The sequence below is a fragment of the Ranitomeya imitator genome, chromosome 1, assembly GCF_032444005.1.
Source record: "Ranitomeya imitator isolate aRanImi1 chromosome 1, aRanImi1.pri, whole genome shotgun sequence".
Lineage (NCBI taxonomy): Eukaryota > Metazoa > Chordata > Amphibia > Anura > Dendrobatidae > Ranitomeya > Ranitomeya imitator.
Window position 1 is genome coordinate 868,378,786 of NC_091282.1, and position 21,852 is coordinate 868,400,637.

The 21,852-nt window shown below is 46.2% G+C and overlaps 1 protein-coding gene across 3 annotated transcripts; it reads right to left on the reverse strand.

The window, feature by feature from the left end:
* Positions 1-13,874: 13,874 nt before the first annotated feature.
* POMK (protein O-mannose kinase) lies at positions 13,875-21,154 on the reverse strand. Of its 3 annotated transcripts, none has more exons than XM_069742627.1 (3): positions 21,020-21,154; positions 19,844-20,153; positions 13,875-14,734 (listed from the first exon to the last, which is right to left on the reverse strand). In XM_069742627.1, the coding sequence occupies exons 2-3, from the start codon at positions 20,123-20,125 to the stop codon at positions 13,961-13,963; spliced, it is 1,056 nt and encodes a 351-aa protein (XP_069598728.1). In that variant the 5' UTR covers positions 20,126-20,153; positions 21,020-21,154; the 3' UTR covers positions 13,875-13,960. The 3 variants fall into 3 exon arrangements, with proteins under 3 accessions (XP_069598728.1, XP_069598710.1, XP_069598719.1); XM_069742609.1 differs by having other exon boundaries at positions 20,895-21,139; XM_069742618.1 differs by having other exon boundaries at positions 19,844-21,141.
* Between the last annotated feature and the right edge of the window lie 698 nt (positions 21,155-21,852).

The following is a 21,852-nucleotide window of genomic DNA, read 5'->3' on the forward strand; positions in this document are numbered from 1 at the left end:
TATAGTGGAAAAAAAGTATTTGGTCAGAAACAAAATTTCATCTCAATACTTTGTAATATATCCTTTGTTGGCAATGACAGAGGTCAAACGTTTACTGTAAGTCTTCACAAGGTTGCCACACACTGTTGTTGGTATGTTGGCCCATTCCTCCATGCAGATCTCCTCTAGAGCAGTGATGTTTTTGGCTTTTCGCTTGGCAACACAGACTTTCAACTCCCTCCAAAGGTTTTCTATAGGGTTGAGATCTGGAGACTGGCTAGGCCACTCCAGGACCTTGAAATGCTTCTTACGAAGCTATTCCTTCGTTGCCCTGGCGGTGTGCTTTGGATCATTGTCATGTTGAAAGACCCAGCCACGTTTCATCTTCAATGCCCTTGCTGATGGAAGGAGGTTTGCACTCAAAATCTTACGATATATGGCCCCATTCATTCTTTCATGTACCCAGATCAGTCGTCCTGGCCCCTTTGCAGAGAAACAGCCCCAAAGCATGATGTTTCCACCACCATGCTTTACAGTAGGTATGGTGTTTGATGGATGCAACTCAGTATTCTTTTTCCTCCAAACACGACAAGTTGTGTTTCTACCAAACAGTTCCAGTTTGGTTTCATCAGACCATAGGACATTCTCCCAAAACTCCTCTGGATCATCCAAATGCTCTCTAGCAAACTTCAGACGGGCCCGGACATGTACTGGCTTAAGCATTGGGACACGTCTGGCACTGCAGGATCTGAGTCCATGGTGGCGTAGTGTGTTACTTATGGTAGGCCTTGTTACATTGGTCCCAGCTCTCTGCAGTTCATTCACTAGGTCCCCCTGCGTGGTTCTGGGATTTTTGCTCACCGTTCTTGTGATCATTCTGACCTCACGGGGTGGGATTTTGCGTGGAGCCCCAGATCGAGGGAGATTATCAGTGGTCTTGTATGTCTTCCATTTTCTAATTATTGCTCCCACTGTTGATTTCTTCACTCCAAGCTGGTTGGCTATTGCAGATTCAGTCTTCCCAGCCTGGTGCAGGGCTACAATTTTGTTTCTGGTGTCCTTTGACAGCTCTTTGGTCTTCACCATAGTGGAGTTTGGAGTCAGACTGTTTGAGGGTGTGCATAGGTGTCTTTTTATACTGATAACAAGTTTAAACAGGTGTCATTACTACAGGTAATGAGTGGAGGAAAGAGGAGACTCTTAAAGAAGAAGTTACAGGTCTGTGAGAGCCAGAAATCTTGATTGTTTGTTTCTGACCAAATACTTATTTTCCACCATAATATGCAAATAAATTGTTAAAAAAACAGACAATGTGATTTTCTGGATTTTTATTTCTCAGTTTGTCTCCCATAGTTGAGGTCTACCTATGATGTAAATTACAGACGCCTCTCATCTTTTTAAGTGGTGGAACTTGCACTATTGCTGACTGACTAAATACTTTTTTGCCCCACTGTATATATATATATATACACAGTACGGACCAAAAGTTTGGATACACCTTCTCATTTAAAGACTTTTCTGTATTTTCATGACTATGAAAATTGTACATTGACACTGAAGGCATCAAAACTATGAATTAACACATGTGGAATTATATACTTAACAAAAAAGTGTGAAACAACTGAAATTATGTCTTATATTCTAGGTTCTTCAAAGTAGCCACCTTTTGCTTTGATGACTGCTTTGCACACTCTTGGCATTCTCTTGATGAGCTTCAAAAGGTAGTCACCGGGAATGGTCTACCAACAATCTTGAAGGAGTTCCCAGAGATGCTTAGCACTTGTTGGCCCTTTTGCCTTCACTCTGCGGTTCAGCTCACCCCAAACCATCTCAATTGGGCTCAGGTCTGTGACTGTGGAGGCCAGATCATCTGGCGTAGCACCCCATCACTCTCCTTATTGGTCAAATAGCCCTTACACAGCCTGGAGGTGTGTTTGGGGTCATTGTCCTGTTGAAAATTAAATGATGGTCTAACTAAACGCAAACCGGATGGAATAGCATGCTGCTGCAAGATGCTGTGGTAGCCATGCTGGTTCAGTATGCCTTCAATTTTGAATAAATCTCCAACAGTGTCACCAGCAAAGCACCCCCACACCTCCTCCTCCATGCTTCACGGTGGGAACCAGGCATGTTGAGTCCTTCAGTTCACCTTTACTGCGTCAAACAAGACACTGTGGTTGGAACCAAAGATCTCAAATTTGGACTCATCAGACCAAAGCACAGATTTCCACTGGTCTAAAGTCCATTACTTGTGTTCTTTAGCCCAAACAAGTCTCTTCTACTTGTTGCCTGTCCTTAGCAGTGGTTTCCAAGCAGCTATTTTACCATGAAGGCCTGCTGCACAAAGTCTCCTCTTAACAGTTGTTGTAGAGATGTGTCTGCTGCTAGAACTCTGTGTGGCATTGACGTGGTCTCTAATCTGAGCTGCTGTTAACCTGCGATTTCTGAGGCTGGTGACTCGGATAAACTTATCCTCAGAAGCAGAGGTGACTCTTGGTCTTCCTTTCCTGGGGCGGTCCTCATGTGAGCCAGTTTCTTTGTAGCGCTTGATGGTTTTTGCCACTGCACTTGGGGACACTTTCAAAGTTTTCCCAATTCTTCAGACTGACTGACCCTCATTTCTTAATGTAACAATGGCCACTCGTTTTTCTTCACTTAGCTGCTTTTTTCTTGCCATAATACAAATTCTAACAGTCTATTCAGTAGGACTATCAGCTGTGTATCCACCAGACTTCTGCACAACACAACTGATGGTCCCAACCCCATTTATAAGACAAGAAATCCCACTTATTAAACCTGACAGGCGCACACTTGTGAAGTGAAAATCATTCCCGGTGACTACCTCTTGAAGCTCATCAAGAGAATGCCAAGAGTGTGCAAAGCAGTCATCAAAGCAAAAGGTGGCTACTTTGAAGAACCTAGAATATAAGACATAATTTCAGTTGTTTCACACTTTTTTGTTAAGTATATAATTCCACATGGGTTAATTCATAGTTTTGATGCCTTCAGTGTGAATGTACAATTTTCATAGTCAAGAAAATACAGAAAAATCTTTAAATGAGGTGTGTCCAAACTTTTGGTCTGATATATATATATATATATATATATATATATATATATATATATATATATATATATATATATATATATATATATATATATATACACAAAAACACATGGGCCACCTGCATAGCGAACAAGTCTGTAGAAACCTGTTCACACCACCAAAGAACTTGAAAACACAAAAGCGCACAGGGAGGTAAAAAAATACTCTGTTGTAAAAAGGTCACAGTAAATAAGCGAGTGCTAGTCAAAAAATGAAAAAATACAGGGTATTTAGTTAATACGTTTTTTTGCAAAAAAAAGTATGTTAAGCTGCTCCACCAATCGCCAAGGTATACCCATAATAGAGCAGTCCTGTCTAATGTATATAATCCCTATCTGATGTATTTAAAAACCTGATCATCTGTATAGTACCTGTATGAACAGGGCTCAGAGAGAAAATATCCACGTTAAACATGCGAGATGGAACAGCTACAATGCAAATGACCCACAGAGGAGTGGTGAACTCCCCAGTCTTGTAGAAACAAGAGAACAATTATAGAACCAAAAACACATGGGCCACCTGCATAGCGAACAAGTCTGTAGAAACCTGTTCACACCACCACTGTACAGATGATCAGGTTTTTAATTACATCAGATAGGGATTATATACATTAGACAGGACTGCTCTATTATGGGTATACCTTGGCGATTGGTGGAGCAGCTTAACATACTTTTTTTGCAAAAAAACGTATTAACTAAATACCCTGTATTTTTTCATTTTTTGACTAGCACTTGCTTATTTACTGTGACCTTTTTACAACAGAGTATTTTTTTACCTCTCTGTGCGCTTTTGTGTATATATATATTTATTTATATTTCATACGGAGCTAGATAGCAGAAAAGTCGGTAATTCAATTGCCGGCCTTTGCTATCTCCTGATCAAACCCAACAGGATATGAGACATGGTTTATGCATGAATGCATTTCACTTGTTAAAGACTAAACTTCAGACAGAAAGGCCCACAAACAAACAGCAACTGAAAATCACCGCAGTGAAGGCCTGGGAGAGCATCAAAAAGGAGGAAAAACAGCGTCTGGTGATGTACATGAGTTCAAGACTTCAGGCAGTTATTGCCAGCAAAGGGTTTTCAACCAAGTACTAAAAATGAACATTTTATTTCAAATTATTGAATCTGTCCAATTACTTTTGGTCCCTTTAAAAACAGGGTGGCACATGTTAAGAAGCTGAAACTCCTAAACCCTTCATCCAATATTAATGTGGATACACTCAAATGAAAGCTGAAAGTCTGAACTTCAACTGCATCTGAATTGTTTTGTTTAAAATTCATTGTGGTAATGTCTATAACCAAAATTAGAAAAATGTCTCTGTCCAAATATATATGGACCTAACTGTATATATATATATATATATATATATATATATATATATATATATATATATATATATATATATATATATATATATATACACACAGTATATATGTTTTCATGAATATTTGAGCTCATGGATCCATTCTATGTCCATTTTACAAGCCAGCGAGAAAATCTCACCGTACAGATGCCATACAGATGACACACAGATACTTTTTGGAGAAAAAAAATTGCATCCTCGCATTGAATATGGATCACTGACCAGGAACGTTTCTGTGTATCTCGGCTGTAAAAAACAGACTGTATTTTTATACGTTAGGTCTGACCCCGACCTTGGGCCGCTTTCACATGATCAGTACTTGGTCAGTATTTTACCTCAGTATTTGGTCAGTATTTTACCTTAGTATATATAAGCCAAAACCAGGAGTGGAACAATCAGAGGAAAAGTACAATAGAAACAAGTCACCACTTCTGTATCACCCACTCCTGGTTTTGGCTTACAGATACTGAGGTAAAATACTGACCAAATACTTAACGTGTGAATGTGGACTAAAAGTTAGTGAGAAACTCCAGGTGTTAAGGCCACATGCTCATATTGAGTAGTTGGTCAGTATTTTTACCTCAGCATCTGTAAGCCAAAACCAGGAGAGGAACAATCAGAGGAAAAGTATATTAAAAACACGTCACCTCTTCTGTTTTTATCACCCACTCCTGGTTTTGGCTTATAAATACTGTGGTAAAATACTGAACGTGTGACGGTGACCTTAGGGCTTGTTCCTGCGTTGCGTTTTTTTCCTGCATTTGTTTTGTATGGGGAAAAAAAACAATTTTTCCAGTAACAGCCAAATAAATGAAATTTCTACAATCTCATTCACAGTGCAATTTTTCATGTTTTTTTTTTAGCTTGGTGCTTTTTTTATCCATGAAAAAAGCATGAAAAACGTGCTACGTTATGCATTTTTCTTACCAATACTCACACACTAAGGGTATGTTCACACTGCGTGTTTTTTTTAGGTGGTCCAATACGAGTTTTTCAAGCAGAAGTCACCTCAGAAAATGCTGTTTTTTATTTTTTTTTCCAGGAGAAACCTCTTTCTCTCCTCCACACTTATTGATTCCTCACCCAAGATGTCTCCCGAATATCCCTCAACCTCTGGAATTCTTTGCCTCAACATGTCAAATTATCCACAACATTCGGATCTTTCAAACTGAACCTGAAAACCCACCTCTTTAAGAAAGCCGACAGCCTGCAATGACTACGCTGACACTTCAACCCCTGACCTACTGTCTCCTTCCCCACCATCCTGTAGAATGTAAGCCCGCAAGAGCAGGGTCTTCTCCCCTCTGTATCAGTCTGTAATTGTTAGTCTGTTTACTCTAATTTGTATGTAACCCCTTCTCATGTCCATCACCATGGAGTCAATGGTGCTATAGAAATAAATAATCACCCATCCAGTGATACAGGAGACAATCTATAGTCCGCATCTCATTTGCAGACCATACCCTGCCACAATTTGGGACTGTACTGGGAACCGCCTGAGCTTTACCTCCATGTATGTCAATGTCTAAACAGTTAAATTAAACTGTATTGAGTGTTTTTTTATAAACAGCAATCTTTGCAAAAACAGGATTTTTGGTTGCTTACCGTAAAATCTGTTTCTCGGAGCCTTCATTGGGGGACACAGGAACCATGGGGTGTATGCTGCTGCCACTAGGAGGCTGACACTATGCAAATAAAAAAGTTAGCTCCTCCTCTGCAGTGTACACCCTACCGACAGGAAGTAGGATATTCAGTTAGTGAGAAAGAAGTAGGAGAAGCAACGTGTAAAAGAGAAAGAATAATAATAATATAATAATAATAAACTTTATCTACATAGCGCCAACAAATTCCACGGCGCTCCATAGATTAACAGTTTCAAACACTCAAAGAGTGTTCAAACAACTCAAACGTATACAGTAAACAGAGCTGTTCAACTTGGGAGGGCGCTGTGTCCCCCAATGAAGGCTCCAAGAAACAGATTTTACGGTAAGCAACCAAAAATCCTGTTTTCTCTATCGCCTTTCATTGGGGGACACAGGAACCATGGGACATCCCAAAGCAGTCCCTGGGGTGGGAAAAACAGACTTCCATCAGGTCTGAGGACTCACCACTGCCGCCTGCAAGATCCTTCTGCCCAGGCTGGAGTCCGCCGTAGTTCGGCGAAACATGTGGATGGAAGACCAGGTTGCCGCTTTGCAAAGCCGTCGGCGAAAGCCCCGTGACGTACCGCACTGGAAGCGCCGACTGCCTGGGTAGAGTGAGCCTTTATCTCAGGAGGGGGCACTCTTGTTCTTCACCCGGTAAGCTTCCAAAATTTCCGTTCTGATAGAGCGAGCAATAGTCGCCTTGGAAGCCGGCAAGCCTCTACGCACGCCATCAGGGATGGCGAAAAGAGAATCCATCTTTCGGAAAGCGGCCGTGCTACCCAGGGAGATCCTCACTGCCCTGACGAGGCCCAGCCTGTTCAACGATCGCTCCAGAGGATGAGTCGGAGCTGGACAAAAGGAAAAGGTAGAGCAATATCCTCGTTGAGGTGGAAAGATGAAAACCACCTCGAAAAAGGAAGGAAGGCGGAGGCCTGGGACCACCTTGTCCTGGTGGAAAATCAAGAAAGGAGGTCGGCAAGAAATGGCCGCTAACTCAAAAACGCGGCGAATCGAAGAGATGGACCTGAGAAAAGCCACCTTCCGAGATAGAACTGACAGAGAAAATTCCCTGAGAGGCTCAAAGGGGGGAACCCCTAAGAACAACCAACACAACCTTTAAATCCCATGAATCCACAGAGGCCCTGTACGGAGGGACAGCGTGGGCTACTCCTTGAAGAAAGGTCTTAACCTGTGGCTGAGAAGATAACGTCTTCTTAAAGGGAAGAAGAGCGCAGGAACCTGGCCCTTTAGGGAACTGAGAGCGAAGCCCGAATCCAGTCCTGCCAATTGGACTCGCATCAACGAAAGTAAGCCTTCCAGGTACGATAGTAGATCCTGGAAGAAGACGAAGCCTGGATTATAGAGTGACTCATCTGGGCCGAAAGGCCGGACGCTCTTAGAACTGTGGAGTCCACAGCCACGCCGTTAAACTGAGCGACCGATAATTCGGGTGGCAGATCGGACCCTGAGACAGCAGATCGGGTCCGTTGGGAAGGCACCAGGGGTGTCCGCGAGAAGATTGACGATGTCTGCAAACCAAGACCTCTTGGGCCAATCCGGGACGATCAGAATGACCGGCACCCATCCAGCCTTGATCTTTTTCTACAGCTTGGAAAGCAAGGGAAGGCGTGGGAACCGATAGGGGAGCACGAACTGCGACCAAGGAATGGCCAGAGTGTCAACACCACTGTGAGAGGATCACGGGACCCTGGGCCGACCCGAGGGACCTTCCTGTTTAATCGGGACGCTATGAGGTCCACCTCTGGAGTCCCCCATCGAAGAGCAATCCGATAGGAAACCTCCTGAAGTACCATTCCCCTGCCGCGAGGCTCTCGCGGCCGAGGAAGTCGACGGCCTAAATGTCCACGCCGGGGACATGCACTGCGGAGCTCACCAGGACCGTTGCCTCTGTCCAAAAGAGGATCTTGGAATCTCGGCCGAGGCCAGAGAACACCGAGTCCACCCCTGGTGGTAGACATATGCCACTGCTGTGTCCTTGTCTGTCTGGATTCGAATTGGCAGGCTGCTGAGAATCCTTACCCAGTGAAGGAAAGACAGAAAGATGATCCGGAACTCGAGGACATCGATCGGCAAAGAGGACTCCTGCGCCGACCAACAACCCTGACAGAACAGGAGACAAAGCCCCGCGCCTCCGCCGAACGGGCTGGCGTCCATTGTCACCACCTGCCAGGGAACTGGAAGAAAGGATATGCTGTGAAGGATCTACTCTGGGATAAGAGAAGTGACCTCGGCCACCAGTCGAGGAACCGTTTGACCCGGGAGAAAGCCGGATCGGACGATGCAGGGAGAAGACAGACCTGTCCCCTGTGATAGAATGGCCTGCTGAAGAAGTCTTGAATGAAACGGGCGAAGGGAAAATTACTTCCGATGTTGCAACTAACCTCCTTAGGGCCTTTAAGGCCCATCGGAAAGGAGGGGAGCCGAAAACCCTGGAGCAAGCGAACTTCCTGACAAAGGAGGGATATCCTGTCTTCGGGAAGGAAGACTCTGGTCCGACAAGTGTCGAAGAACATGCCCGGAGATACGAGGTGCTGAACAAGACGGAACTTCTTCCTGTTGACGAGCCACCCGCAACGGCTAGAATGTCGGGAAAGATGGATAGACTTTCGTGAGCCTGAAACCGAAATTCCTGAGCCTCCATGGAAGCGATTACTGAATGAGGGAATATCATCCTGAAGTGTCTCCGACGAAACTTCCTGTTCAGTAAATGGAGATCCGGACTGGGACGAACCTTGTCGTCCTCTGTCAGTACAAAAAGATTCGAAGAGAAGCCTGTGAACCGTTGAACCGTTCCTGATCTGGGACAGGAACGATTACCCCGGATTTAAGGAGGGAAACAATGGTTGTAAAGAAACCCGGGACCAGAGCGGGGTCTCTTGGAGGTTGGGATTCGAAGAACACGATCCCAGGACCGTGAAATGAAGATTTTGTATCTAGAGGATACAAGTGCCCTGGCCCATGCGTCCTCTACTGAGGAGACCCGGACGTCCCTGAGGACAGGAGACGGTTGCCCAGCCTGAGAAACGGGCTGGGGTCTAGTCGTGGGTCATGCCTAGGTGGAACTTCCAGTCCAGGACCTGGAGAATCCACCTTAGGAGTAGCGGGTACGCCAGGAAAGAGTGAGTCGAAGAATACCCTCTTCTCTTAACGTGCCTGTGGCCTCTGCTGTTGCGAAGAGGAATCTGATGCTGCGAAACTACGAAAAAGGTCGAAAAGACCGAAGTAGCCGTCTAAGGGGAAGTAGGCGAGGTTTGGAGAAGGGGACTGGTGCCGCCAGTGGCGTCCTTAATAATTTGGTCCAGCTTGGACCCAAAAGCACGTGAACCTTGAAAAGGCAGGCTCGTAAGGGACTTCTTTGATGACTCTTGAGCCAAACAGTGCGACGGCTGGCAACAACATTACTGGGCGCCTGTGCGGCAGAAGACGCGATGTCCAGGGAACAAATTATTCCCCGGCCTGAGTAACCTGGGTGGCAAGTTCCGCCAGCCGGCCTGATGGAGCTCCAGCTTGAATGCCCCAACGGAGTTGTTTAGCCCCTCGGATACAGACTTCGAAACCCAAGTGGAAGCCAAAGCCGGGCATTGGGATGATGCGGCAGTTTCGGAAGCCGACTTCACGAAGGATTCGCTCTTTCTCTGGCCAGAAGCTCCTCGAATTCAGGATGAGGAGCAAATACCTTGGGAGGTAGTTTAGACCGTCTAAACGAAACCGCCTGATCTGCAGGTTTCGTAGAGGAATCTTTGATGCCACAGGTCTGATTGGTCGCTCCAATGAGGCTTTGAACCATATCCCTCATGTTAGCGATTTGGTTCGAATCCAGCCCCAAATTATCCTCCGAAGGCGCATCAGAGAAAGCCTTGCCTGACTCCGGGGGGAAAGACCAGGGGGAAGTCGACCACAGAGAAGGACCGTGGGGCGAAATGGACCAAGAAGAGAACTCAGAGCGGCGTTCCTGTCTGGATCTTTCGCGGCCTGTATTAGAAGTCTCGGACGGAGCTTCTTGCGACCCGCTGGCTACTACGGAAGTCTGCAGGGGCAACCGATCAGGCACGGACACAAGGGTCTGGGACACCCGTGTGAGATCTGCTACTGATAGAGACAGAGAGGATGGGGACTTTGCTCTGAGGCGGAGCAGCATGGGGGGTCCTGGGCGGTGAGCATAATGTGGGTTGCTGCAGGCCTGCCTGAGAAAAGGTAGGAGGCCAGAAGCGACCTCCCTTAAAATTAGACCGAACGGGTCCGAGGAAAAAATCAAAAGTGGAGAGTATCAGTCTGCGGTACAGAGCTACTCACGGCAGACGCTGCGGTGGGCATAAGGCAAACACGGAAAGTGATAGACTAAGGCAGAAGAGGGAGGACAAAAGCGACTTCCCTTAAGATTAGACATGGCGAAGGAACCCTTGAAGAAGCCAGAAGGTTAGGGGACAGGAAAGCAGAGGAGAGTGTCAGTCTGCAGCAGAGCTACTCACGACAGGTGATGGATGGAAAGCTGCACCTCATGATGTCGATGTCCTTAACGCAGGGGTGCAGGCAGACAGAGCAGACTTCTGGGACACTCTTCCATCCGGGACCGGCTGCAATGCAGAGCCGCAAGGGATGAGGACGCCAGGCTATGCGCTTTAAGGAGCCAGCGCAAGGCGTTCCTGGTGCCGAAAAACCACTTCAGGGGCGCAGGAGAAAGTGGGCGGGGCTAACCGCCAGGATGGCGCTGGTGAGCGGAGCTCACCGACTTGAACCAGTCGGGCGGGAGAAAAGCCCGCCGATATAAGGAGGAAGTGGCGGAGTCGCGGCTGGAAGTAGGCCCCGGGAGAAGCCGGGGCCTAAATTAGAGGCCGGCGTCCACCGGTGCAAGACCGCGGCGCCGGAGCTGTGCGCCGCGGGTAGGAAGCGGCAGCCTGGGACAAAGGCATCAAGGCCGCAGAGAGCGGCCGGAGCAGCGCGGCTGCTGGCACAGATGGCAGGGGAGCCGCTAAGGGCGGCCGGAATCGTGCGGTCGCAGGGGCCAGAAGCGGCGCGGTAGCCTGTAAAGGCCGCCGCGCCGGAACAGGAGGCAGGACGGCCGCAGCTATGGAAGCGGCGTGGCAGACAGAAAGAGCACGGCCGCCGCGCGGTAAAGGAATCTCGGCCCGTGCGCGCAGAAAAAAAGGCCCCTGCAACTGCGTGCAGCTGCCCGTGCAACGGGTGACGACCAGTGGGATCCCCCCCTTTGAAGATCTGTATGGGATGGGATGGGATGGAATGGGGAAAATACTCACCTTAAACATCCCACGCCGTTACTAACCTGAAGAGGAATGAGATGTCCAGGGAGCTGATGGACGTCCTTGTCTCCGCAACCGACAGGCTCTGGTGGGCGAGTGGGTGGGGGACGGAGCCAGGACCGGACTTCTGAGCACGCTTGTGTGCTAGGATCTTGGTCCTGGAGAGGGATCTATGAGGATACGGGGTGGCGGTACACGCCGTACTTATAGTCCGCATTGTGGGACTACAGGTGTGACTGTTCACCCTGTATCCCTCCGGAAAAACCTGAAAAGAAACGACGCACATTGAGGTAGATAAGGGTCTAATGAAAGACCCGTGTCCACCTCCTACTGACACTAAGCTAAACTGAATATCCTACTTCCTGTCGGTAGGGTGTACACTGCAGAGGAGGAGCTAACTTTTTTTATTTGCATAGTGTCAGCCTCCTAGTGGCAGCAGCATACACCCCATGGTTCCTGTGTCCCCCAATGAAAGGCGATAGAGAAAATGCTTTTTTGGTAGCAAAAGAAAAAATGCTTAAGTGTCATAAAATTCAAAGTTGTGCGACATTTTTGTTACTTTTGGTATGCTTATGCCTGTCCTGGTCAGCTCCGCTAAAATGGGCTGAGCGGGGATGGGGCATGGCGGACCCTGAAAGTCATAAATTTATAACACTTTGATGGAGTATATTTGCCCATTCCTTCCCTGGCGTAGTAAGTTTGGAGGAGGCATACATCAGTTGTAGGGTCTGTTTGTCTGCCCTTATTCACACACTGAGGAACTTTGACACATGGTAAGGTTTTTAATATTAGACAGTGTAGGACTGTCCCGATCAGGGTCACCTTGTCGACGGTGGGATGGTTTTTATGCTATTTTTGATCAAAAACAGTATTACCAAGAACCCCAAGTTATTTAAATGCGCCTTTTACTAATTTATTTACAGCAGGGTTTTTGCTCATTTTGCTTCTTGTAAGGTTTGTATGCTTTATGGCCAATGTGAACATGCGTTTATGTGCTGCATGTATACCAACTTAAACCAAGCTCAATTTTTGTGTTTTTTTTTTGCACTTTTGCATTCTGTGCAAGCCAGGGTGTGGCCTCCCTCTCCTGAGCTGCAAATTACATTTAAAGACTTCCCCAGGACTGGCTTCCATTGATTCGGTGAGTCAAAAGACATGAGCACAGCTACTAGGGTGCACGGGTAGGTTCCCAAACTATATGCATATAGATATAAAGAACCCGGCACTCAACTTGAATTAAACTTGAGGTTTTTTATTCCGTAGTACGAAAAAACGTTTCGGCCTAGTGTGGCCTTCGTCAGTTACGTACTGAAGGATGACTGGAGGACCCGGGCTTTCACACCGACAGCGGTGGACACCGCGTCAGGACCCGGCCACTCTCAGCTCACAGCTGCGCTATATCTATTTAAGCGGACCACCATTAAGTGATAACCCACGGATGTATCACACATACTGAGGTTATTCTCAGTCATCCTTCAGTACGTAACTGACGAAGGCCACACTAGGCTGAAACGTTTTTTCGTACTACGGAATAAAAAACCTCAAGTTTAATTCAAGTTGAGTGCCGGGTTCTTTATATCTATATGGCTTCCATTGATTGGGACCCGGTCCTTTTGTCTTCCCTTATTCACACACTGAGGTCAACTTTGACACATGGGAAGGTTAATAGTAGACAGTGTAGGACCGTCCCGATCAGGGTCACCGTGCCAAGGTGGGATAACTTTTATGCTATGTTCTCTGTGTTATTTAAATGCACTTTTGCTTGTTACAGCAGGGTTTTTGTTAATTTTGTTTCTTGTAGGTTTTGTGGCCAATGTCAACAAGCGTTTATGTATTGCATGTGTACCAACTCAAACCAAGTTCAGTCTGTGTTTTTTTTTTTTTATAATTTGTAGGGTGCATAGAATTCATTAAGTGGCATGCACCCCTTAATGAATTAGGTACACTTTACTCCAGCATTACGATGATTAAGACTGGTGTCGGAAATGCCATTCTTAATGAATTGGGCCATTATGGGTTTGTTTGTAGCATTTTTCCCCATTTGTGGTGTGTTTTGGAGGTCCCTTGTGTTTTTTCCCGAATGGAGCCTACTGTAGGTGTGGTGTTTTTCATGCATTTTTCCAAGTGGTGTATCTATAGGAAAAAAAGTGTCAAAATTGGCTTTGTAAAAGCATGAAAATCATGGCATGTTTTTTTTAAAAGGCAGAAAAAATGCTCTAAAATAGCTCTCTGTAACTGAAGCCTTACAAAAAAAAAAAAAAAAAATCAACTCTCATTTTCCTCTTACAGGTGCCAGTCAGGACATGTGCACAGCGTTCAGGTACCATTCACACATCCTGTGTCAATGAATGGGACAGGTGGATGATACCTGACCGCTGTGCATAGAACCTAGCAGGCAAAGTCATCCACACCTCCCGCCTCATCATGCAGGAGTATGAGGTACCAGAAAATCCCTTTAAATTATTTTCACAAATCTGTGTAAGAGGCAACTGGATTAAACAAAAAGAAACTTTATTAAAAAAAAAAAACACAGAAAAATTCAACACTGAAATAGAAGAGTGGCGTTTGCTATGTGCCGATTCATAACATTTCTCTAGTATCTGACACAGAGAGCTCCTTCATCAGCAAGGACATAACTCTCTTGTACGTGTCCAGAATGGTCTGAGCTGACGGTCTCTCTGCCGGCTTCTTCTTCTTACACTCGGCGTGGATATCAAACAAGTGAAAGCGAACGATATCACTGCCTTCTCCATCCCCCAAGAGATAATCCGTTACCGCTGGGATCTTCCATATATCGGTCTTCTCATCATATGATGGCATCAGATCATTCCTAAACTCCCTATCAGGCCCGTAAGGCCACAGTTGTTCTGGAGCCACAAAATCCCCAGTAATTTCTCGGGAACCACATTTGACCAACACTCCATTCTCTTTATCCACCACAGGTAGGGCATCCAAATCATTTGCCACCAAACGGAAGTCACTGGTTAGCAGGTACTGGGACAGCACCTTGCCCAGATCATTGGAGTCGCACATAACTAGTACTCCGAGCGGACTGTTGTGTAGGTAGCCAATTACACTTACGTAGTCTATGGCCAGCGCCAAACGATTTTGCCAAGTGTTAAAGTTTCTGTATTTAGGGAGGCTGAATGTCTTGTCCAGGTTGGTCAGAGATCCCAAAGGGTGGTACTCAGTCAGTAAGCTGCCATTTTCCTCACAATACCCCAGAAGAGTCACGACATGCCTGCTCTGGAGGGATTGCAACATCCGTAATCCATGGAAGAAGTCATCTTGTAGGTCATGGATGGTGAGCTCAGACAGAGCCACTTTCATTTCTTTCCACTCTGACAAATACACCTAAAATGGGAAGAAAATAGCACAGCTCATTGTAAAGGTCTGACACGGTCATTGAATGGCTTACAAATGAATAACTTTCAATACTTTCTGGCAGAATCACATCGATAACTGTACCCCTGACCCCCCACAAACAAGACAGCGTTGCCTGCCATTGGGCTCATAAAATGCTAATTCTTCAATCAGGACAACTAGTGAGAAGGATTATACGGCTATTCTGATATGTATTTTCAAAGTAAGTACACCAGCCTCTCTAGGTTTATGAGATCTACTTAATAATTGATGCCGTTTTTTGTGATACCTGGTGACAGATCTAAAGAATCCATTCAAACTGAGACCACTGTTGGGTGTCTACCTCATGGATAACTACGACAGACAGTGGGCTACTTAGCCGTAGGCTGCATTCACACATTCGTTTGAGTGTTGCTATCGGAGGGGAACTGAGCTTTTTTTTCCCACGGTGTATGTTAAAATAAAAAACAGATCAAACTCTGAAATACAAAGTATGTCTTCCATTATGCATCAGTTTTATATGGACTTTAATACCAAGTCTAATTCACAAATCTGATGAGAACAGGACATAGGAAATGTGTGAACGTGGCCTTTTTTACCTCAGTGTTTGTCAGTATTTTACCTCAGTATTTGGTCAATATTTTACCTCAGTATTTGGTCAGTATTTTACCTCAGTATTTATAAGCCATAACCAGGAGGGGAATAATCAGAGGAAAAGTATAATAGAAACATACGCACCACTTCTGTATTTATCACCTACTCCAGGTACAAATACTGATGTGAAATACTGACCAAATACTGGTAGTGTGAACGTGGCCTTAATCAGAGCCTCACGGACTAGAGACAGGGACCCGTTTTTAAAACTGATGTGTCTGTGGATCAATGAAATGTGTTTTTTTTTTTTTTTTATTATTATTAAGACAGAAAACACAGAGAGCACTAGGATGTCACCCGGATGTGTGACTGCAGCCTGGGTTCACATGACAGTTCGTGCTCAGACCACAATATCACTCCTGACCACTAGTCTGGCCTCTTAGGCAGTTACTTCAGCTCAGGAGACCCGCTGGCATTCCAGACACTGAGGCTTGAGCATATATTAATGGCGTCTGAATCCAGCTTAAGTCTTAAAGGGGTTGTCTAGGCTTGGAATAAAAGGCTGATGTAACTGCAGGCATCTGAAACCTGACAGCGTGTGGTGGGCTTACTGTGAGGATTCTCTGGGACTGCATGTGTGCGCGGGTGGTCATGTGACATGAAGTTCAGCTGGTGGTGGGCTTCATAGTAGATTATTAATTTCACTATATACTGCAATATCGAAATGTTTCAGAACATACTTCAAGCAATCAAATGATCAAAGGTTCATGTCCCCTAGGGTGACTTAAAAAAATTTAAATTAAATCCCCCTTCCCCATTAGAAAAATAAAAAAAGTTTGGAAATATTTGATTAATAATTATATAAATGTATTTATTAATTTGTACAGTAAACACCGTAATAAAAAATTAAAATGCCACATTTTTCAGTCTTCCCACCTCCCCCAGAAAATGCAATAAAAAGGTTAAAAACGTTGCATGTACGGGGGGGGCGTGGTTTGCCAAGGGACAGGAGCAGTGTTTCTGCAGAGCTCCTGTTTATCCCTTGATTGCTACTTAAAAGGCTTACTAAAACGTGGACTATTCTATTCATAAACCCACAAGAATATGCCAGGAACAAGTGGGAAGCAGAATTTTGCGGGCACACCGAAGAAATCTCCCTCAATAGGGCAGAGAAGTCCCTGGGAGAAATGCAGCAATGGCGGCGACAAGCCTCCTCATGGTGAGGGGAAAAGTAGTCCCGTGACTCAGAGCGGTGGAGCAGCTGGACGAAAACCGGCGGCTCTACAGCCCCAAAGAGCACAGACGAACACCCGGACTGCTGCACGGAAGACCCATACCCCTGCCTCACCCTCAGCACAGACTGTCGAGGAACAGGTGAGAGACAACGCGACCGCGGAGATTCGCTATGCAGCGACGCGGCGGAAGGATACCATAGCCAGAACAGCGGCGCCAGCGACGAGAATCCCCGCGCCTGTCAAACCGGCGGTGACGGGCGGGGAGGAGAGGAAGGAACGCCGAGAGATTCCCCCGGCACCGCTAGCATCAGCGACGCTGAGGGGACAGATGGAGTACTCACCGGCAGCACAGCAGCCCAGACGCGGAGTAATCTCCCCGACGCTCCGAGGCTGCCTCAGGTATGAAGCACCGGAGTTCATACCCGGAAATGAAGGTGACCAGCGGCACCAGACGCTGAGAATGGCGTCGGAGGACAGTAAAAAGATACCACAACAGCAGGGTTCTCACGCTGCACCGTACCAGGAGGGAGAGCACTCATGGAACTGTGCTCCTCTCCTGAGCAGGAGGAGGACAATACATATGGTCAAAATAAATGACAACACACAAAAGAAATCAGACGGGGACAGTATCCTTAGGGATGAGGAGGAATCACACAAACAGCAGGGGCATAGCCACAGGATTAACCCCCTATCTCCCCCAATGCTGAGCCACAATGAGGAAGAAGTATTATCACTGGAACTGGGAATCCAGATAAACAACACTAATGAAAGTATACCCTCAAAAAGCAGTTCCATCGTACATGGAAATACATCCCCTTCACTTGGAGAAATAACAAAACTTACTGCAATGATGCCCCAGACTTTCATTGATACACTCACTTCACAGCTTAAGGAGAAACTTGAGTCCATTAATAGAGGGATATCCAAAGACCATTCTAATACGGACAACTTTTACTCAACGCCTGACCCTCCTATGTCACCGTCGGCGGAGAAATATGCGCACTCAGACAACTATACAGACTCCTCAACTTCCTCTGATCACAACTATAATGGTTCCTCTGACGACTTCGAGGGTTTATCAGACTCGGACGGATACTCAGAGGGTTTTAGCGAAATTGAGGAGCTGAGTGGCTCAGATGTCACGTCAAATTCCTCAGATATCAGTGACATGGAGCAGAAACAGTCCTGCTACGAGATCCCTAGCCATTCCTTGATAGACAATATCTCAGCTTCTGACGGTTACCCCTCAGGGAAATTCACGGTCAAACTATGCAAGGCTCTACTATCATCTATGGAAATAGCGGGAACTAAAATATCTGAGAAAATTCTCAAAAAACTATTTAAAGACATTTTTTCACAAAGTAACGCTGTTCCAACCTCTGGCCTAAAAGTGTCATCTGCCAAACCTCCCAACACCCCGAAAAAGTATGGCACCTCCAGTAAACATCATAAGCTGACGTCCTCTAATGACGCAGGGAGCGAGCCTTTACGACCGGATCCTCTGATCAACCTAAAGAGGGATATAATCTCATTTAAAAACAACTTAACAGATTTTGAAAACTTTAAAAGAAAGAACAACTTAAAAGTCAGAGGAATCCCGGAATCAGTGGGAAGATCTCAACTGGAAGCCTATGTTTCATCTATGTTATCTTATTTACTCCCCCATACGAAAGGGGAAAACTTAATTGTTAAAGCATACAGGATACCCAGACCACCATCTCTTCCGTCAAACTTAGCCGCAGACGTTATTGTCTCATTTTATCCTAACTGGCTGAGAGACTCATTGCTTAACATTGCAAGAGAATCAAGATTCCTTTCTTCCCCATACGGTCACTTAACCTTCTACAGGGATCTATGTAAGGAGACTCTACAAAAACGAAAATCGTTCCAACACATCACCCATAGACTGCAACAGGCTGGATTACAATACATATGGCACCAGTTCTCCAATCTAAGATTCTTCTTTGCGGCAAAGTGGCATACCTTCACTTCCCCGGATGGGGCGGCGGACTTTTTAGACTGTGCGGGTATGGGCCCTCCCGGATCTCCTTCTGACCCTTCGTCCAAACCCAAACCAAATTGAGAGCTTTGAGGGACATTTCATCTCTTTATGTTTAGTCCACGTCACAGCCTGTGTCTAAACCGAACATTTTGCCCACAAGGTCCAAGGGTCATCTGAAGATGACCTGGAGACAACAGGCCTTCGTACGATATTCTTATCTACTGGACAGCTTAAGGGTCATCCATATTAACATGTATATTATGATACTACCTAAGTTACCATACTTACTAGTTAAACCTCTTTTAGGTTTTGTTTTCTCAGCTACAACACATAGTCACAGTATGCAGCCTTCAAATATTCACTACTAATATATCCTACTCACCACTCTACTATGCAATATTTTCGTATCGTGTCTATCTTGTAAATTCTTACAATATTGTGTGATTGCCTGTTCCCCTATTTCTATAGGGGTTTCTTTTTCCCTACACTCGTACCCCTCCCCTTTATCCCCTCCTCCCCTCCCCAGTCTTTCCTCCCCAGTTAAAAAATAATCAAAACCCAATAAAGTTTGTTGGAACAAAAATGTTGCATGTACCCCAAAATGATAAGGAAATTATAGTTCACTATGCTAAAAAAAACAAGCCCTCCCACCTGTCCACTGATGAGAAAATAATTAAGTTATTACTAACATACATTTTTCAGGTTTGGTATCGCCATAATCATATCGACCGAAGGATTCATGTTGTCCGGCCATTTTTACTGTAATAACAAGAAATGTACTGGCAAAATTGTTTGTTTTTTCCCCACCACACTTGGAATTTTTTCTCCATTTTCTTAGTGCATTATATGGTGCCAGTCAAAACTACAACTTCAAAGCAAAAGTTATGTCTGAAGAAAAATAAATGAAGGCAAAAACTGGTTCTGAAAGGAAGGGGCGACACTACTATGGACAATTGCTTAAAGGGAACCTGTCACCCCCGTTTTTTCAGATTGAGATATAAATACTGTTAAATAGGGCCTGCGCTGTGCATTACTATAGTGTATGTAGTGTACCCTGATTCCCCACCTGACAGGCGAAAACGGCGACTTTGGTAATGTATTTCTCAGCATAGGTGGGGAATCAGGGTACACTATAGTAACGCACAGCGCAGGCCCTATTTAACAGTATTTATATCTCAATCTCAAAAAACGGGGTGACAGGTTCCCTTTAAAGATTAAAGACCAGCTGTAAATCCTTCAGAAAATAATCTGCACTGTAAGAATACTCACCTTTTTCACGACTCCTTCCCCCACCAGCTTCAGCCTGCGGACCTCTTCATTCATGCGCTGACAATTCAGCCATGCAGAGCAATTCTTCATGTTGCCAATCTTGAAGAACCCTTGCGGACACGTGCTGGTTTCTGCATGAGGATAACTTGGCGAGACATAGGCGTGCTCCAGGTAAACGTACAGCAGAATGTTTGTGAACACGACGGTGAGGAGAAGCAGGATTACCAGCAGCAGAAGACAATTCCAGCTGCCATTCTTCTTACTACCAGATCTTTTATCCATTCTACTCTGCAGAAGATCTGGTCACATCCTAAAAGAATGGGAAAAAAGTATAAACCACAGTGGGAAAACAAAACCAGTGTTAGGTACATGAATGTAAGTGAGGTCGCTCCTTGTCCTTCTATATTGTGACGGCAGATTATAAAAGTAGGAGACAGCTAGTGCTAAACTCTAATGACTTGTAAGGAGTCATTGGGGTGGAGCTGCTCCTCTAATGAGTCAATGGGGTGGAGCTGCTCCTAGGATAAGTCATGGGGTGGAGCTGCTCCTCTCACGAGTCATGGGGGTGGAGCTGCTCCTCTCACGAGTCATGGAGGCGGAGCTGCTCCTCACGAGTCACGGAGGCGGAGCTGCTCCTCACGAGTCACGGAGGCGGAGCTGCTCCTCTCACGAGTCACGGAGGCGGAGCTGCTCCTCTCACGAGTCACGGAGGCGGAGCTGCTCTTCTCACGAGTCATGAAGGTGGAGCTGCTCCTCTCAAGAGTCACGGAGGCGGAGCTGCTCCTCTCAAGAGTCATGGAGGAGGCAGAGCTGCTCCCCTCAAGAGTCACAGAGGCGGAGCTGCTCCCCTCAAGAGTCACAGAGGCGGAGCTGCTCCCCTCAAGAGTCACAGAGGCGGAGCTGCTCCCCTCAAGAGTCATGAAGGTGGAGCTGCTCCTCATGAGTTATGGAGGGAGGTGGATCTGCTCCTCCGATGAGCCATGCGGGTACTCGGGTGGTTTCTCTTCTCAGGAATCATGGGGAGTGGCTGCTCCCCCGGCTTCATACTGACCACACCGCTTTGCGCTGGCCCTGTCCGCCTGCCTCCACTGTCCGGCACAGAAGGCGCTCTGTGTACAGCTGCCGCGCAGTACTGAGCCGTGAGCACACACTGCGGCTGGGAACCTGTGTATGTACCGGTGCGGCTACAGCGCGGTCCCGGCTACGTCTGTCACCCAGGGAGCAGTCGGCCGCCATAACACCTGTGCAGGAGAGCAGCGGCAGCCTCCTGTACTGTACAAGGACCTGGATGACATCATGATCACGTGACTGAATGCGGGGTCTCATGAGACCAGGCAGCGGCCGCTGTTCTGTGTGCGGACGTGCCAGTCACGTGTTACTGACGTCATCACGTTCTGGAGAGAGTCACCCGGAGCCACATGTGCCAGGATTCTGCCTGCATTGCGCTTTGTGCCATATTTATTATGTATATAGCTAGGCCAGTTTTCAGCGCGAACTTTCATAAAGGGTGTGGCTAATGGCAAAGGCGTGGCTTAAACTGATCCCAAGTAGTTAAAGGGATGGTCCAGTGAAGAAAAGGTTATGGCTAAATAATCACAAGATAACTTACTGATTGGTGGGTGGCCACCGCTGGGGCACGAAGAGATCGACAGATCAGAGCCCTTATAGTCCCGTTACAAGATGGCAGTTTTGGAGCCGACTGCTGCTCAATCTAGTGATAACAATATTTTGTAGGTTTATAGTGCCAACGTATTCTGCAGCACTTAATATTTAAAGGGAACCTGTCACCTGAATTTGGCGGGACAGCTTTTCGGTCATATGGGCGGAGTTTTCGGGTGTTTGATTCACCCTTTCCTTACCCGCTGGCTGCATGCTGGCTGCACTATTGGCTTGAAGTTCATTCTGTGTCCTCCATAGTACACGCCTGCACAAGGCAAGATTGCGCAAGGGCTCTGAGCTGCTGATCTCTTCGTGCCCCAGCGGTGGCCACCCACCAATCAGTAAGTTAT

What these genes read in the sequence shown, in the direction of transcription:
- POMK (XM_069742627.1), bottom strand. Translation starts at nt 20,125, where the DNA reads ATGGATAAAAGATCTGGTAGTAAGAAGAATGGCAGCTGGAATTGTCTT. An exon ending in GGGAAGGAGTCGTGAAAAAG is followed by an intron (nt 14,735 to 19,843) that starts GTGAGTATTCTT and finishes TTCCCATTTTAG; the next exon opens with GTGTATTTGTCAGAGTGGAA.